Source organism: Leucoraja erinacea, chromosome 23 (genome assembly GCF_028641065.1).
Source record: "Leucoraja erinacea ecotype New England chromosome 23, Leri_hhj_1, whole genome shotgun sequence".
Classification (NCBI taxonomy): domain Eukaryota; kingdom Metazoa; phylum Chordata; class Chondrichthyes; order Rajiformes; family Rajidae; genus Leucoraja; species Leucoraja erinaceus.
Window position 1 is genome coordinate 11,180,784 of NC_073399.1, and position 17,542 is coordinate 11,198,325.

The 17,542-nt window shown below is 44.9% G+C and overlaps 1 protein-coding gene across 2 annotated transcripts in view; it reads right to left on the reverse strand.

Annotated features, from left to right (window-relative positions):
- tha1 (threonine aldolase 1) overlaps positions 1–17,542 on the reverse strand; it is a 56,718-nt gene that overhangs the window by 6,527 nt on the left and 32,649 nt on the right. For both annotated transcript variants that reach the window (XM_055653865.1, XM_055653864.1), the window contains exons 3-4: positions 4,315–4,403; positions 1,208–1,393 (exon numbers count right to left, since the gene is read on the reverse strand). In XM_055653865.1, the coding sequence (XP_055509840.1) occupies positions 1,208–1,393; positions 4,315–4,403 (275 nt within the window). The remainder of the gene's footprint in view (positions 1–1,207; positions 1,394–4,314; positions 4,404–17,542) is intronic.

Genomic DNA, 17,542 nt, shown 5'->3' on the forward strand with positions numbered 1-17,542 from the left:
CAATGGGCCGAAGGACCTGTTTCTCCCCTGCCTCCTCCCTTCCCAGTGGTGCTGCCAGCACTATTCTGGTAGAAGCCAACCTTGAAAATCGTCCTGTGTGGGAAGGAACTGCAAATACTGGAGTAACTCAGCGGGACAGGCAGCAACGAAGGATGTACTTCCTACGGCAGCTGCGGAAGCACAATCCGCCACAGGCAATGATGGTCCAATTCTACACGGCCATCGTAGTCTGTCCTCACCTTCTCCATCATGGTCTGGTTTGGCACAGCCACCAAGCACGGCACCCGGAGGCTGCAGCGAATCGTCCGATCAGCTGAGAAGGTTATTGACTGCAACCTTCCCTCCATTGATGAACTGTACACTGCAAGGGCCAGGAAGCGAGCGGGTAAGATCATCTCTGACCCCTCTCACCCTGGCCACAAACTATTTGAATCACTTCCTTCTGGAAGGCAACTGTGGACTGTCAAAGCTGCCACAGCCAGACATAAAAACAGCTTTTTTCCATGAGTAGTTGCTCTACTCAACAGCCAAAAATCTGTAGCCTCCTTTTGCTCTGGTATTTTGTGGGTTCACATGTTTGATCAATGGTGTTTTATGTGTCATTTGTAACTGTCTGTATGTCATGTTGTCACTTGTGAGCGGAGCATCAAGGCAAATTCCTTGTATGTGAATACTTGGCCAATAAACTTATTCATTCATTCATTCATTCTCACAGCACAATGGTTACTTGTGCATTTTACGTTTTTGAAATAAGTCATCATTGATCAATGTCTTTGGAACCGTTCATCTTTGTCTTTCTCCAGAGTTATCTGTAACCTTACGTTTCCTGTTATTTTGAAAACCTCTCTTCAATATATCTAACAAATCGATACCATTAACATCAGTATCCATGATCAGATTTATTCCCCTCAGCTGTTTACAACCTCCAATGTTTATTTTAACTACAGTAGATGTGCTGTGGAACTGAAACACCGTGACACAGATATTTATTGCCTCACGAACATCCTTGGGTTCCCTGTGTTGGCCATTTTTCCCACCGTGCTTCCCCAGTATGTGACCCCTAGGGTTAAACACATCACAAACTAATCTTCCTTATAATTTTCAAAGTTTCCGACAACAGATGCTGTCTGACCCTGCTGAGTAACACCAACATTTTGTGTCCGACCTGAGATTGTCCTGATTTGTGTTAACTGGGGCGTTCCCTTACCTCCTGGAGAAAGGGAAGTGGCAGGACACGGCCTCCTTTCACATTGTGGGTGTTCTCCAGGCAAATGAGGCTTGTTCTGGTGACGTGCGGGTCAGGGTAATCGTGTCGTATGTTGGATTCCAATTCATTCAGATCAAAAGTCCCATCTGGAAGATTCTTCACAACACGTGAATGAACTCCTGCAATCTGCAAAGGAGCATACAACACTGATTAACCTTGATGTGTTACTGAGTTATCTTGCAAGTTCACGAGTTCTTAAGTTCATGTGTAATAGCAGAATTAGGCCATTTGACCCATCAAGTCTACTCCGCCATTTAATCATGGCTGACCTACCTCTCCCTCCCAACCTCATTCCCCTGCCTTCTCCCCATAACCTCCTGACACCCATACTAATCTCCATGGATATTTGTCTCAAACAGCCAACAAAATGGGTTGAAGAAGGTTTAAGACTTTAGACCTCTAGACTTCAGAGATACAGCGCAGAAACAGGCCCTACAGCCCACCGAGTCCGTGCCAACCAGTGACAGCCCACACCAGTACTATTCGTGCCAACCAGTTACAAACCTTTTGCATGTGAGGTTGGTCACCGGAGAGGTTCCGTACCAACATACTTAGTACGATCACTAGAGGGCAGTGCAAGTACACGAGGGATAAGGGAAATGGATCTTGCACTGTGTTCTCCAGGATCACCCTCTTGATGTGGCAGCATATGCACATCTACAATGGGTAGGCTACTATCTGTACATCAGGCCTGTTCCGTATCTTGTACGATTTTAAGTAATCTGGTGCAGGATCAAGTGGCGGCAACACATTAAAGTAGACACCGTACATCAGGCCTGTTCATCCATTTTTAATCTGGCGTTCAAGGTTAAAGTAATAATTTTCCTTATCCAAAGTCATGGCATGAAACAATTTGGCTTAAAGAAACTGTTTAGCGAGATGCTACCACACGGTTAGACACAAAGTGCTGGAGTAACTCAGCGGGTCAGGCAGCATCTCTGGAGAAAAAGAATAGATGGTGTTTCGGGTCGGAACCCCTTCTTCAGACTGAGAGTAGAGGTGGGGGAGGGGGGGCAAATAAAGTGGAGGCAAGAAAGGGCCAGAATATTACAAATTTGCACAGTTTATTTCCTCCCCACTCCACCTTTATTTTCAGTCTGAAGAAGTCTGCCTCAGAGCCAGAGATCCCGGTTCAATCCTGACCTCGGGTGCTGTCTGTGGAGTTTGCACGTTCTCCCTGTGACCGCGTGGCTTATCTCCGGGTGCTCCGTTTTCCTCCCACATCCCCAAAACGTGCGGGATTGTACGTCATTTTCTTCCAAAAGGCAGCACGGTGGCCCGGGTTCAATCCTGACCACAGATGCTGTCTGTATGTACATTGTATGTTCTCCCCATGACCACGTGGGTTTTCTCCAGGTGCTCTGGTTTCCTCCCACACCAAGGACGTACAGGTTTGTAGGTTAATTGGCTTTGGTAAAATTGTAAATTGTCCCTAGTGTGTAGGATAGTGTTAGTGCACGATGATTGCTAGTTGGCGCAGACTGGGTGGGCCGAAAGACCTGCTTCTGTGCTGTATCTTTAAAGTCTAAAAGTAAGTTAAGTAAAATCTATGTATAATTTGTTTTGCGCTTGTCTGTCCGAGCGCCTGTGATGCTGCTGCAAGATTCTTATTGCACCTTGTTGTCACAGTACTTGTGCATATGACAATAAACTCAACTTGACAGTGTAGGTGTGAGTGTTAGATCCTATCTGCCAACACTCCACCCAACCTTCCAGCTGATCAACATTGTACTACACCCCACTATAAACCTCCTTCACTATCTACACCACCGCAACCTTTCATATCATCGGCAAAAACAGTGATCCTGTGAGAAAGATCTACATGAACTACATTTATGTGGCACCTTTCACTACCTCGAGACCTCCCAATGCCTGCTGCAGATAGTTGGTTCATAGTTCAGTTATTTTTGTACCACTGTAAAAGCAGCAGCTTGTTTAAGTTCAGTTTACTTTAGTTTTGTTTTTAGTTTAGAGATGCAGCGCGGAGACAGGCTCTTCACGTCGCCGAGTCCACATTGACCAGCGATCCCCGCGCGCACTGGCACTGTCCTCCTCACTCGGGACAATTTACAATTTCTTGCCAAAGCCAAATTAACGTGCAGGTCTTTGGGCCAAACGCAGGCAGGTGGGACAGGTGAGGGTGGGGCACCTTGGATGGCAGGGTAAGCTGGGCCGAAGGGCCTGTTTCCATGCTGTATGACCTCCTGCCCAACGGTAACAGTGAGAAGAGGGCTAGGCCCGAACGGTGAGATACTTCCCGAAACGTCACCCATCTTTTTTCTCCGCAGATGCTGCCTGACCCGTTGAGTTACTCCAGCACTTTGCATCTATCTTCAGTTCAGTGTATTGTCACGTGTACTGAGTTGCGTGCTATCCAGTCAGTGGAAAGACAATACTGTGATCGAGCCATCCAGTGTATAGATACACAATAAAGGTATTTACATGAATAACGTTTAGTGCAAGATAAAGTATATCCACTGACATACACTGGCTCAGTGTAATCATGTATTGTCTTTCTGCTGACTGGATAGCATGCAACAAAAGCTTTTCACTGTACCTCGGTACACGTGACAATAAACTAAAGCCCAGTAAAATCAGATCAAAGATAGCCCGGGGGTCTCCAATGCGGTATAAACCAGCATCTGCTGTTCCTTTCTACACATGCCGTGATAATGCGGCACGGTGGCGCAGCGATAGAGTTGCTGCCTCGCAGCGCCGGAGACCCGGGTTCGATCCTGACTACGGGTGCTGTCTGAACGGAGTTTGTACGTCCTCCCCGTGACCATGTGGATTTTCTCCGAGATCTACAGTTTCGTCCCACACCCCAAAGACCTACAGGTTTGTAGGCAAATTGGCTTGGTATAAGTAGAACTTGTCCCTAGTGGGTGTAGGATAGTGTTAATGTACGGGGTCGCTGGTGGGTGTGGACTCGGTGGGCCGAATGGCCTGTTTCTCTGCGTGCTGCATCCCTAAACTAAACTAATGTAAAGCACCCACTCCAGTGTCTCTTGCAGTGTCGGCATACGAGGTGAGTAGTTGGTGTATACCTGTGCACCACCTCCCTGTTCAAAGATATGAATGTGTGCTCGATCTCCAACAATGAGCTCCGTTCCTCTTTCCCAGCAATGACACATAACTGCAAAGGAAAGAGAAGTCATTGTTCAAAGTTGTGAGATTTTCCGGTAAAGCCGAGACAGTGTCGACCTGTGGCAACCAGGTAAACTGAGACTTACTTTTGAAACAAAAGTATGGCTTAGTCACACACTAAGTGGCTTCCTTTAAACACAAGCCAAATTCTCTGCAACTGCCATTGTTGGAGGAACTGTTTTGAGAAGTGATAACGGCTATCTAGAAGTGCAGCAGCGAAGTTGATCGAAGATATCAGAGTGTAAAAGTATGTGATATTATCCCTTCTCAAATGCATGTGCCTTCAGGCACGTATACCAGATGAGATGACATCATGATAATAGACAATGGGTCTTCGTGGTGAAGTTAGCAAGCTACATTTTTAACAATTTGAAGGATCCAGGGTGGAGCCGGAAACATGGCAACTCTTGTGTACTTTTTTATTAGTTTAGTTGCTGGCTGAACTGGAGATGTTGCAACCGACTGCGAACCGGAGTCGGGTGGTCAAGGGTGATAATGCACAACGGGGCTACATCGAGGGCACGCAGACCCAGACAATGCAACACCTACTGCAATGCCCATTGCTGGATGGTCCATGTACTACCGCAGACCTTGCACTTAACACTCTAATAGCGCAACGATGTGTACAGCAGTGGCGAGCCACTATATAGCATAAGAATTAGTTCAGAGATATATCGCAGAAACAGCACCCTTTGGCCCACCGAGTCTGCACCGACCAGCGATCCCCACACATTATCCTACACACATTATGGACAATTTTTAATACATTTACCAAGCCAATGCACGTACATCCCTGTACATCTTTGGAGTGTGGGAGGAAACCGAAGATCTCGGACCACGAAGGTCACGGGGAGGACATGCAAACTCCGTATAGACAGCACCTGTGGTCGGGATCGAACCCTGGTCTACGGTGCTGTAAGCGCTGTGAGGCAGCAACACCAGCGCTGCGTCACCATGCCGCACTGTCAGTGTAATCTACCATTCCTACACTCTTGTACTTATGTCTGTGCGGCACGGTGGCGCGGCGCCAGGGACCCGGGTTTGATCCTGACTACAGGTGCTGTCTGTACGGAGTTTGTACCTACTCCCTGTGACCGTGTAGGTTCTCTCAGGGGGCTGTGGTTTTCGCCCACACTCCATAGACGTACAGATTTGTAGTTTAATTGGTAAAAATTGTAAATTGTCCCCAGGGTGTGTAGGATAGCGCTAGTGTGCATGGGTGATTGCTGGTCGGCATGGATTCGATGGGCCGAAGGGCTCGTTTCCGCGCTCTATCTCGGAAATCTAAAGTCATACTGAACTGTGTGAAACGAATGTCACCGTGCCCAGGTACATGTGACAATAAAGTGTCAGTGAGCCATTCACTTGTCAGTAGGAACAATAGTCTTACTCAATGCGAGACGCCTTGCCTGAGGCATGTCAAGTGGGCCGGGATCAGAATCACTTGCACAGAAGGGTCTCGACTCAAAACGGCACCTATCGATGTTCTCCAGAGATGCCGCCTGAGCCGCCGAGATACTCCAGCACTTTGTATCCTTGTGATGGCCTTCATGATCTAGGCCAAGTGACAGTCAGTTATGGCACTCACTGAATCTGAAGTAGAATGCTGGCATAGTCATATAATTTGTTTAGTTTCATTTAGAAAGGTGGGAAGGTTTGTGGTGGTGGGGTGTTGGCGTTTGCAGATTAGTTATTCCACGTTGCATTTCAATTCAGTTTTTAGTTTATTGTCACGTGTACTGAGGTACAGTGAAAAGCTTTTATCGTGTGCTAACCAGTCAGCAGAAAGTCAATACATGATTACAATTGAGCCATTAGTGTACAGGTACATGATAAGGAAATAGCGTTTAGTGTAAAGTAAAGCCAGCAAAGTCCAATCAAAGATAGTCCGAGGTAGACAAAAATGCTGGAGAAACTCAGCGGGTGAGGCAGCGTCTATGGAGCGAAGGAAATAGGCGACGTTTCGGGTCGAAACCCTCAGAAACGTTGCCTATTTCCTTCGCTCCATAGATGCTGCCTCACCCACTGAGTTTCTCCAGCATTTTTGCCTACCTTCGATTTTCCAGCATCTGCAATTCCTACTTAAGCAAAGGATAGTCCAAGGGTCACCGATGAGGTGGCTGATAGTTCAGGACCGTTCTCGGGTTGGCATTTGGCCTCACTCGAATGGATGCGCGCATTTCACATGCAACTGATGTCACGCTAACTGGTGGGGTGGGAGATTGCAACCTTCACGTGGTCCGCCCTGTTTCGACGAATGCAATCAACCTGGTGTGCACATTCAAATAAGATCAAATAGAACAAGTTGTCCTACAACTTTCAGCTGTGCACGACATACGCCAGAGGAAGATGCTAACTGGTCTATGGTTCTTCATTTTCTGTGGGTATAACATGAGGTCATCTTTGGGACTGTTCCAGAGTCCAAAGAAAGTTGGAAAATGATTACCAATTTCTAGGGCCTGTTCATTAATTACTCTGGGAAGCAGGACCCTGGGGATTGAAATGTTCCTAAACTCAATGTAATGTAATGCCAACGTATGCAGTCATTCCTCTTTGTTTGATAACTTCATTGAATGGAACAAGAGGGTAATATGTGCCTTAGATGCTTCTATACTGATTCATTGCTTCTGTCACAACAGCTCATTGCAACATCTTGGGAGTTTATAGATTAATTGTGTACCAGCATTCCAGACATCCCGTGGCACAGATGTTAAGCGATTGCAAACATTTACAACTGGGTTATTTTGTGTCTGGCTCTCCCGTTATGTGAATCCCTGCAGAATATCTCAGAGGCATGCCATCTTGGCGTAGCGGTAGAGTTGCTGCCTTTCAGCACCAGAGACCCGGGTTCCATCCTGACCACGGGTGCTGTCTGTAGGGAGTTTGTCACGTTCTCCTCGTGACCCGAGTGGGTTTTCTCTGGATACTCTGGTTTCCTCCCACACTCTGAAGACGTACGGGTTTGGCAGGTTAATTGGCTTTGGTAAGAATTGTAAATTGTCCCGAGTGTGTAGGATAGTGCTAGTGTGCGGAGATCGCTGGTCTGTGCGGACTTGCTGGGCTGGGTGGCGCTTGTTTCAGCGCTGTATCCCGAAACTAAACTAAAGGTGTTCTGTTGGGGGAAAGGCACAATGTTCCGGTGGGGTAAAGGTGAGGCAATGTTTCGTGTCAAAATTTCTCCAAAATATTGTCTATCCATCCATAGAACATAAACCAATACAGCACAAGAATAGGCCCTTCAGCCCACAATGTTAGTGGTGAACATGATGCCAAGACCAACTCCTATCTGACTGCACATTATCCATATCCCTCCATTCGTGGCCTTTCCAAAAAGTACTCTCTGATGCCTGAAAATTAATCCCATGTCCTCCATTTGATGCTGCCTGACCCGGTGAGCTACGCCAACATTTTGTGTTCCTCACAAGATTTCAACATCTGCAGTTTCTTCTGTCTTCTGTCTATGGATTCAATACTCGGTAAGTGTTAGAGTGATATCCCTTCCTTTGTTTGAGGGGTGTCCCCACCAGACTCTGACCCTTAATGTCCAGCATCGGAAGCATTTAGTTTAGAGATACAGCATAAAAAACAGGTCCTTCTGCCCACCGAGTCCGCACCAACTAATGGTCACCGATACACTAGTTCTATCCTACACACTAGGGACAATTCACAGAGGCCAATTAACCTAGAAACCTCCATTTAAACCAGCACCTGGAGTTCTTTCCTAAACCCAGATACCTGTACGTCTTTGGAGTGTGGGAGGAAACCGGAGCACCTATAGAAAACCCACGTGGTCACAGGGAGAACGTGCAGACTCCGTACAGACAGCACCCGTGGTCAGGATCAAACCCGGGTCTCTGGCGCTGTGAGGTAGCAACTCTAACGCTGTGCTACCGAAGGCGTTCAGAAAGCACAGGATAAAGAGAAACGCAGGAACTCAGGAGGGCTGTAGAGCTGCAAGGGATTATAGACAGTATGGGGTGAGACTGTGAATACCATGCAAAACATCACTGACTGTGTGAATCGATCTTGAGATGCTGATAAGACACTAGTTCCCATACTAAACGTTGTCAGATGATCAGGGAACTAGATCAAGTTTGCAATCTATTACTCAATCTTTGCAACATATCTTTGAGTGTAACCCTGCAAATGTTACCACAACCTTCCATGTTTAATGTGTGCAATGTCCGTATGGCAGAAGGCAGCGTGGCCACGTTGTGAATCAGGATGTTGAGGTGTTGCAACTTTATCCTCTCCAATTTCTAGTGAAATTCTCTACTGTAGATCTTAAGATAAGTATTTGCACGTTCAGGACTTTCCTAATATAACATTCAGCTCTTCATCTTGTTTGTTCAAGACCTATTTCTAGAAAACCACTTCTTTTATTTACACAGGCAGCTGCTTGGATGGTTCTCAATGAGTTCAACTTTCTTAATGCAGCTCCCTGAGCCTGTGTCTTGCAATCATAGAGCCCGACTAGCACGGAAACAGGCCCTTCGGCCCACTTGTCCATGCCGACCAAGATGCCCCATCTAAGCAAGTCCCATTTACCCGCGTTGGGCCCATAGCCCTCTAATCCTTTCCTATCCATGTACCTGTCCAAGTGTCTTTTTAAGCGCTGCCACAGTATCTGCCTCAACTACCTCCTTTGATAATTCGTTCCATGCACCCACCTCAGGTTCATTTTAAATCTTGCCCCTCTCACCTTGAGCAGCCTCTTGTATTGGATTCCCCTACCCTGGGTAAAATGCTCTGTGCCTTCAGCCTATCTATTCCCCTCATTTTAAACACCTCTTGATATATCTGGTTGGGTTCCTGTTAATTTTTATACTGTATTATTATAACTATTAAAAATATGGTGCACATGATTTTCGCTTTAATTCCTTGCTCTTCTCCTGTTCCTTATGTGTATGTCTGTATGTGTGTGTGTGTGTGTGTATAAAAAATGAAAATGAAAATAAATGGAAATGAAAAGTTCAGGATATATATATTACGCATATCCACACATATACACATTGTCAAGCTTGAAAGGGTTCAGAAAAGATTTACGAGGATGCTTCCATGACTAGAGGGTGTGAGCTATAGGGAGAGGTTGAGTAGGCTGGGTCTCTATTCTTTGGAGTGCAGGAGGATGAGGGGGACATTTTATAGAGGTGCACAAAATCATGAGAGGAATAGATCGGGTAGATGCACAGAGTCTCTTGCCCAGAGTAGGGGAATCGAGGACCAGAGGACATAGGTTCGAGGTAACGGGGAAAAAATTTAATAGGAATCCGAGGGGTAACTTTTTCATACAAAGGGTGGTGGGTGTATGGAACAAGCCACAGGAGGTAGTTGAGGCTGGGACTATCCCATCGTTTAAGAACCAGTTAGACAGGTACATGGTCAGGTTTGGAGGGGATATGGACCAAGCACAGCTACTAGTGTAGTTGGGACATTGTTGGCCGGTGTGGGCAAGATGGGCCAAAGGGCCTGTTTCCACACTGTATCACTCTAAGACGCTATGACACACGTATATATGTATGTATCTGCGCTGGAATAACTCACCGCGACAGGCAGCATCACTGGAGAGAAGGAGTGGGTGACGTTTCGGATCGAGACCCTTCTTCAGACTGAAGTCTGACTTCAGTCTCAAGAAGGGTTTCGACCCAAAACGTTACCCATTCGTACTCTCCAGAGATGCTGCCTGTCCCGCTGAGTTACTCCAGTATTTTGTGTCTATCTTCGATTTAAACCAGCATCTGCAGTTCTTTCCAACTCATTTTGTATGTACACACTTACACACACACACACATATATATATATATTATATATATATATAAACATTCAGTTTATATATATGTGTGTGCGTGTGTGTGTGCGTTTATTATATTGTTTACTGTGTACTATGCATATTCTGTTGTGCTGCTGCAAATAAGAATGCCATTGTTCTGTCTGGGACATAGGACAATAAAATACTCATGATTCTTGTTCTCCCCTGCTGTCTCAACTCTGCTTTTTGCGTCCTTCTTTCATAACTCACACTGCACCAATCTGGTCACTCACCACTGAACTGCCAGGCACTGGCAGTGGTTATTTTATCTGCAATATTTAAACCAAATCATTGTGTGAAGAAAGAGGAATTGCACAAACTGTTTCCAACGTTACCACACTCATTGCATTTCAAAAGTATTGCAGTGAAATACTTTGGGAAGTGACAGCCTTCTTTCAAATCGCTTGCTTTTGTGGAAGTGAAGCTTTCAGAAAAAACACAATGGATGAGTTAGTCATTGAGCGAGACAGTGTGGAAACAGGCCCTTCGGCCCAACTTGCCCACACCAGCCAACATCTCCCAGCTACTCTAGTCCCACTTGCCTGCATTTAGTCCATATCCCTCCAAACCTACCCTATCCATGTACCTGTCTAACTGTTTCTTAAACGTTGGGATAGTCCCTGCCTCAACCACCTCCTCTGGCAGCTCGTTTTATACACCCACCACGGTGTGAAAAAATTACCCCTCAGATTTCTATTAAATCTTTTCCCTTCACCTTAAACCAAGTCCTTCTAGTCCTCGATTCACCTACTCTGGGCAAGAGACTCTGTGCGTCTAGCCGATCTATTCCTCTCATGATTTTATACACCTCTATAAGATCATCCCTAATCCTCCTGCACTCCAAGGAATAGAGTCCCAGTCTACTCAACCTCTCCCTATCGCTCAGACACTATAGCCCTAGCAACATCCTTGTAAATCTTTTCTGTACCCTTTCCAGCTTGACGACATATTTTCTATAACATGGTGCCCAGAACTGAACACAATTAGATACATAGATAAATGAGTTAGAAACATGGAACATTACAGCATAAGAACAGGCCCTTTGGCCCACAATATCTGTGCTGAGATATGATAATGCCAAGACCTAACTCTTATCTGCCTGCACATAATTCATGCATAATGTTTGCTCCATAACAGGAAGGGTTTGGAGACTTTGAAGAGGGTGCAAAAGAGATTTACCAGAACACTGTCTGGATTAAAGGGTATTAGCTGCAAGAAGAGGCTAGACAAAGATTGTTTTCTCTGGTTGCGATGTTCTTGTTCTGTGTGGTTCTGAGGTCCAGGTCCTGCGGTCTGCTGGGGTCAAGTTTCAGACGACAAGTAACTCCTCAACATTGAAACAGGCAAATAAGTTCATAAATTCACCAGTGATAGAAGCTGAATTAGGCCATTTGGCCCATCAATTCTACCCCGCCATTCAATCATGGCCGATCTATCTCTCCCCCTAACCCCATTCTCCTGTCTTCTCCCCATAATCCCTGACACCTGTACTAATCAGGAATCTATCTACCACTGACTTAAAAATATCCATTGACTTGGCTGCCACAGCCTTCTGTGGCAATGAATCCCACAGATTCACCACCTTCTGTCTGAAGAAATTCCTCGTCATCTCCTCCCTAAAATAAAGTCCTTTAATAAGAGTCTTGAAACATCACCTATTTCTTCTATCCAGAGATGCTGCCTGTCCCGCTGAGTCACTCCAGCATTTAGTGTCTATTTTCCTTTAATTCTGGGGCTAAATAAATATGTCAATCTCCGACTTCATTGTGCAGTACTCTGTTTAAGCCTTTGTTGCTAAACACATTGTGGACAGACCTGAATTTGGTAGGGTGCAAGTGTTGATTTCTATCAGTCAGAAGCTTCAGTCAGTTGGTATTTCAACCCAGGTTGTCGATTCACGTTCTTTGGTGCCTGCCTGCCAGCCACTGAGTATCCGATAAACATTAACACCAATTCTCTTGTCAATGTTTGATGCTTACAAGATGGTGACGCTTCGCTAATGGTTCCATGGAGAGGGGTGTAGGTATTTACATTTATGTTTTAGGTTCGGTGAAAGGTTTTGGAGTGTGAAAGGGAATGAGTCAGAGATGGGTGTCAGGGGCTGTGGGGAGAAGGCAGGAGAATGGGGTTGAGAGGGAAACGATAGATCAGCCATGATTGAACGGCGGAGTAGACTTGATGTGCCGAATGGCCTAGTTCTGCTCCGATAACATGAACGTATGAGACAGTGAGAGGGGTTGAACATGGGGGAAAGACCAAAGGAAGGGAATTAGTGCTGGTGGAAATGTGAGCAAAGGGGATGGAGAAAGAAAGGAGAGAGAAAAAAGATGAGGACAGAGGGGAGGGAGGCAAGGGGAAGGTAGAGGAGAGCGGAGAAGAGAGAAGAACAGACGAAGATGTGGAGAAGTAGAGACTAGGGGAGATATATGGGAAGGGAGAGGGGAAGGAGTGAAGAGATGACACAGGGAGCGTGTGCAGGCTCCGAGGGTAGTATTTGTAGCTGATTTTTATGTGAACGCAATAATCCAATAAAACTCCTTTCCGAAAGTTATGGAAATATACAGTGGCAGAATCATCGTCATGTTATTGGTTACATGAGCAATGGCTAATCACCTTTCTGTGAAAGCCACTGGCACTGAGGATCCCTACGTATAGATTCAAATCGTTTGCTATGTCGCTCTTCCAGGGAGATGCTAAATGCATTTCGTTGTCTCTGTACTGTACACTGACAATGACAATTAAAAATCTGAATCTGAATCTGAATCTGAATCAGAGTGATCCATTGCAGAAGTTAGACGCAAAGTGCTGGAGTAACTCAGGGGATCCAGCAGACTCTCTGGTGAAAAAGGATGGGTGACGTTTCGGGCCGAGACCCTCTGCAGAAGTCTCCATCCACATCACAACCGATCACTCAAAGTTGGCAAACCGGACAGAACGCAAGTAGTTTTGCTGCAGAAAATAATATTTGTCGGTGATAGGCCTGCCCCATGCTACGCTATTTTCAGTTTGCAAGCATATTTCTGGCACATGTATTGCCATCTGAACTAATTTTAGAGTTCAGAATCTTGTGGTTCTTTGACCTCATTGCACATGATGGCTGCTGACTCCAAACAATTATTTCAAGAATCCAGTCTGGCAATTAATCGTGGAGACTCCGGTGTTGTGACAACTTAATGACCGAAGACGCTGTATTTCCACATTTCTGGCAATAATTACAGGATTAAGAATTTCAGGGCAGAACAACAGTTGCATGATAAATGACCTCAGTGCTTACGAAGAGAAATATACTTTGCAGTTATCCCTTTTAATGTTAGCTATTCCACTAACTCACGCATTACGATTAGTTATTGGTGAAGTTAGTTCGAAAGTTCAGAAGTGATAGGAGCAGTATTAGGCCATTCGGCCCATCAAGTCTACTCCGCAGTTCAATCATGGCTGATCTATCTTCCCCTCTCAACCCCATTCTCCTGCCTTCTTCCCATTACCCCGGGTATCTATCTATCTATCTATCTCTGCCGTTAAAATATCCATTGAGCCTTCTGTGGCAAAGAATTCCACATTGACCACCCTGTGTATTAGTGTACTGATCTGCACCACATTAGTGCACAGGGTGGTCAATCTGATTTTAAGGCAAACCAGTAAAGCTTGCCAAGCGGGAACTCTCAGGAATACTCAGATGCGTCTAAGAACTGGGGAATAGACGTAAGACGCTGGAGTAACTCAGCGGGTCAGGCAGCATCTCTGGAGAAAAGGAATAGGGGACATTTCGGGTCGGGACCTTCAGACTCTCTAAGAACTGGGGGTTGGGCAGAGGAACAAACCTGAAATCCTGGATTAACACGAAGAATGGTTGATTAAAATAAAAGTTTAAAAACATGAAGGACGGTACAGTGGCGCAGCAGTAGAGTTGCTGCCTTATTTCACCAGAGACCCAGGTTTCGATCCTGATGGTGGTGATCCTCGATGATGGATGCTGCTAATGCCTTCTACTCTTTGACATTTCCACCCTGGCACAATGGTTCTGACTGTCTACCCTATCGATGCCTCTCATAAGGCAGCACCTCACTTAGATGCTGGTATGAAGGGGTGATCGATGGTCAATAGACAATAGCTGCAGGAATAGGCCATTCGGCCCTTCTAGCCAGCACCGCCATTCAATATGACCATGGCTGATCATCCACAACCAGTACCAAGTTCCTGCCTTTACGCTCATATCCCCTGACTCCGCTATTTTTTAGAGCTCTATCTAATTCTCTCTGGAAAGCATCCTGAGAATTGCCTCCACTGCCTTCTGAGTAAAAATGTTTTTTCTCATCTCTGTTCCAAATGGCTTACCCTTTATTCCACAGAGAGTGGTAGCGGTGTGGAATGAGCTTCCAGTGGAAGTGGTGGAGGCACGTTCATTGGTATCATTTAAAAATAAATTGGATAGGCATATGGATGAGAAGGGAATGGAGGGTTATGGTATGAGTGCAGGCAGGTGGGACTAAGGGAAAAAAAAATTTGTTCGGCACGGACTTGTAGGGCCGAGATGGCCTGTTTCCGTGCTGTAATTGTTATATGGTTATATGGTTATATTCTTAAACTGTGGCCCCTGGTTCTGGACTCCCCCAACATCGGGAACATGTTTCCTGCCTCTAGCATGTCCAAACCCTTAATAATCTTATATGTTTCAATAAGATATCCTCTTATCCTTCTAAATTCCTGTGTATACAAGCCCAGCCGCTCCATTCTATCAACATATGACAGTCCTGTCATCCCAGGATTTAACCTTGTGAATCTGCGGCATGGACACAGTGAGCTGAGGGGTCTGTTCCAATGCTGTATCACTAAACTAATTTAAAAAAAGTAGAACCAAGTCTGATTCAGGGGCCCATGTATTGAGACAATATTGTCTACGTTATACTTGGGAAAAATCACAGAGCAAATGCTAGTTAAATGGAAACACGATCAACATCATTAAGTATCAAGTATCTTGTTACTGTACAAAACAACATTGAGAAAGACAGTGGTTTCGAAAGAGATTTACTGTTAACTGTGACTAACCAAAGGTCAAAAAGACAGCTAGATCGACAGCTAATTAAGAGAAGAATAAACGGGCTGTCCCACTTGGGCGACCTAATTGGCGAGTTTAGAAGAGTTTGAAAAAATGACATGTTGAAGACCTCCTTCGATTTTCAAAATATTTACAAAATTATTCAAGATAAGAATGGAACCTAATACTGAAATGATTATATTTGGCGTAATGGAAGATGGGAATTTAAAACCATCTCAAAATTTATTTTTTAACTATGGTTTAATAATAGCAAAAAAATTAATACTTAAATTTTGGAAAAAAACATCAATACCAACGCTTAAAATGTGGATTGCAAGTATGTTGGACACCGCACATCTTGAGGAAATGCGATTCCTCCTAATGGATAAATCAGACCAATTCATAACGAGTTGGTCTCCATTTGTCGTCTTTTTGGAATCATATGGTGCAACACAATTGTAAAAAATAACTGTTTCAGGACTGGACGAGGGTTGGTCAAGATTATAAACAATGATCTCCTTACTTTTTTTTTTTTTTTAATGTTTTATTCTCTTTTTTCTATTTTCTTTTTCTCAACTTTCTTCACTCATTCGTCTTTTTTCTTTTTCTTCACACACTATATATCTCACGTCTTTCTATCCTTTACTATCTAACTTATTTTTCTTATTCTAATCTTTCTTTAATATAACAACAAAAAAAAGAAGCTGTACATAAAATGTATTATGAAAATATATATTAGGCACTTAGGTGCCATATGATTGTACTTACTGTTAAATAAAATAAAATAATTAAAAAAAAAGAAGACCTCCTTCGACTATGTGGAAGACCAGCTTCGACTAGCTACGACTAACTTCGGGAAAATTGGACACCGAATAGTGGAGAGTGAAGCCGACCTCCTTTGATTTGCTTCGACCTCCCTTCGACTATGATGAAGATTATCTACGACTACCTTCGACTACCCTCGAATATCTACGACTAGCATGCCGACTTACTACGACTAAACCTACGAGTAAAAAAAGTATCGATTTTTTCCAATGCAACCTTTTTTTACTCGCGGGCATTTTTTAACATATTGAAAAAATGCCGCGACCTGGCTGAGGCCTCAAGTACGCGGAGACCACTCTCGAGCATGAAGGAGAGTTACGAAGACCGCCTACGACCTCATGTCGACCATGCTGCGAGTATGAGTCGAGGGCAAACTCGCCAGAACTCGCGGATTAGGTCGCCAAGTGGGACAGGCCCTTAACAAGCTCATGTATTCAACCCAGTTACAAACACAAGAACAAAAAAAGTCAAGAGTTAATGATTTTTTAGAAACCCTGGTGAAATGTTTCAACAAGATGTCATTAGAAAACAATCTTCTTATCACCTAAGGCAAAGAACCTAATCATGCATTCTCTCCAGCCCTGCATGCCAGGAAGAGATTGTATAAGATAAATAATTTCTGGTAAAACGGTCATGTTGCAACACTAAGCTAAATCCCTGAACTTGGCAAAATAATTGGAGATCTTTTGAAGATGTGTTCTGGGAGAATCATGCAGTGTGGGAGTTGCATCGACCTGGTATCATTTATAAAGAAACAAACAAAGGGCGGCACGGTGGCGCAGAGGTAGAGTTGCCGCCTCACAGCGCCAAAGACCCGGGTTCCATCCCGACTACGGGTGCTGTCTGTACGGAGTTTTGTATCTTCTCCTTGTGACCGTGTGAGTTTTCTCCGGGTGCTCCGGTTTCCTCCCAAACTCCAATGACATACAAGTCTGTAGATTAATTTGCCTCTGTAAATTGTAAATTGTCCCTGGTGTGTAGAATCTACAGGGAACACCGAATAAGCTCATCAGAAACGTTCTGGACCTTGACCCTGGGTCTTCATCTGCAACTGGCCTCTGGATTCTCTGACCGGCAGACCTGCGTTGTTGGAACTGGTCAGAACATTTCCACGTCTCTGATCCTCCTCAATGATGCTTCCTAGAGTTGTTGCTCAGTCCGACACGGTAGACACAAAATGTTGGAGTGACTCCGCGGGACAGGCAGCGTCTCTGGAGAGAAGGAATGGGTGACGTTTCGGGTCGAGACTCTTCTATAGACATTTTGCTGCTCAGTCCCCTGCACATCCATGACTGTGTGGCCAAGGGTAACGTCAACTCAATGTCTATGTTTGCCAATGATATCAGTTGTTGGCCGGGACAAAAACAAGGAGGAGGTGGAGCAGGGAAAAAAATTGAGAACATTGTGCTATAGTTTTGTTTAGAGATACAGCGTGGAAACAGGTCCTTCGGCCCACCGA